At 50.2% G+C, this 1,510-nt stretch overlaps 1 protein-coding gene across 1 annotated transcript; it reads right to left on the bottom strand.

Moving 5' to 3' along the window:
• Positions 1–552: 552 nt before the first annotated feature.
• N7458_002762 (glycosyl hydrolase family 61-domain-containing protein) lies at positions 553–1,308 on the bottom strand (the record flags this gene model as incomplete). The annotated part of the gene is made up of 1 exon (XM_056906145.1): positions 553–1,308. The coding sequence occupies one exon, from the start codon at positions 1,306–1,308 to the stop codon at positions 553–555; it is 756 nt and encodes a 251-aa protein (XP_056770252.1).
• Positions 1,309–1,510: the final 202 nt, after the last annotated feature.

Here is a 1,510-nt window from a genome sequence, read left to right as displayed (position 1 = left end):
TCTGTCAAGCGGCAACCCGATTTACCAGCAGGACATTATCCGCGCCCTACCGAAGGTACGGCCACAACTAGAAGCGGCGTGGGTGGGCCCAAGGGCATAGATAGTGTGTAATTTCGTGTTCTCCCTCCACTAGACGCTGCCAGGAGCAAACGCACATGAGGTACCGGGGGCAATCACCTGATATAATTCCTCGTCAAGGCGCGTGGGGAGATTAGGTTCTAGGATAAACAACGAACTAGCGGGACGGACAGGAAATCCAATGGATTTCGCGATACGTATTACCACGTAGGGGCTGTTCAAGATGGAGATAGTTGTCAAAAGGGGGTGCAAATAATCAAGATTGGCACAACACGAGCTATAACGAATGTATGTGATGGTCATCTTGCAAAGAAAAGTAATAAATATTGTACACAACGGTTGAATGAGCTAAGGGCAGATTCCACCAACGATTCATGTAATAGTATAGAGTTAGTTCCAAGTTACTCAGGAACGGTATGCCGACATTCGATGGACACTTCATACAATAGTCTGAGATGCTAGAAGCGTGATTAATTAATTGCCTGTTGCAAAGACGGTGACTGTGGCTGTAGTCGTGATTTTATCAGGAACACAAGCGCTCTCCATTGTGGCAAGAGAATCTTCAGGAATGGTGGTGGTGGTCGTGGTAGTAACCGTGACTGTCTCGCAATCATTATCGGTGATTTGATCTGAGGAGCTCAGGATAGATGTGGTCTCGGCTGCGGCCTCGGATGTCACCACGGACATGGTGGGAACATTGCTAGAGGGGTATTGGACTTTGTGTGACGCGGCCAACAGGGTAGAGTATCTAGACACTTCGCTGCTAGATATGGCCGTTGTGGACCCAATCATAGGAGTCACAGCTGGCGCCGACCAAGTGCCCGTGGGGGTGCCAGTTACACCCTCGGCGTAGATGGAGTTACCGATACTGAGCGGCCAGACTTTGGGGCTAGGCATGGTATAGTTCCTCCAGTAGTGGCGGTAAATGTAAAACGAAATACCAGGCTCATATCCAGTACAAACACCAGGAATTTTAACGACTGGCCCCGGAGTTTCCTTACTGTCACTCTCGACCTCGATCTGTGCGCAGTTGAAGTAAAACTCGGCACCGCCGAAGTCCCCAGCTCCATGAAGCGCAATGTGTTCAATCCGAACGAGATATTGACCGGCAGGAGCCTCCTTTGGTAGAATGAAGGTGAAGTTCGCTCTATTAGTTACGCCCCATTGAATGCCGTCGCTACCGAAAGATGTCGGGCCGAGTTCCCAAATCTTGAGTGTAATCCCGAACATCTCCCGGAGCCTTCGACATATACACTTGCATCGGCCCAGGGTGTCCGATCAAAGCGCCGAAGTCTGTGCCGAACCCGATCTGGGCGCCTGCTTTGACTTTATTGATGTCCGTCTGCTGAGCTTACTGGAAAGAACCCGTGTTGCAGCGAAAATCATCGCTGTTGTAGTTGCCTTTCCAGGGCATGTAATTCTGCGTGTCTTC

The sequence above is a fragment of the Penicillium daleae genome, assembly GCF_028827525.1.
Source record: "Penicillium daleae strain IBT 16125 chromosome Unknown utg000002l_segment0_segment0, whole genome shotgun sequence".
NCBI classification, from domain to species: Eukaryota; Fungi; Ascomycota; class Eurotiomycetes; order Eurotiales; family Aspergillaceae; genus Penicillium; species Penicillium daleae.
This window is presented reverse-complemented; position numbering and strand designations above follow the sequence as displayed.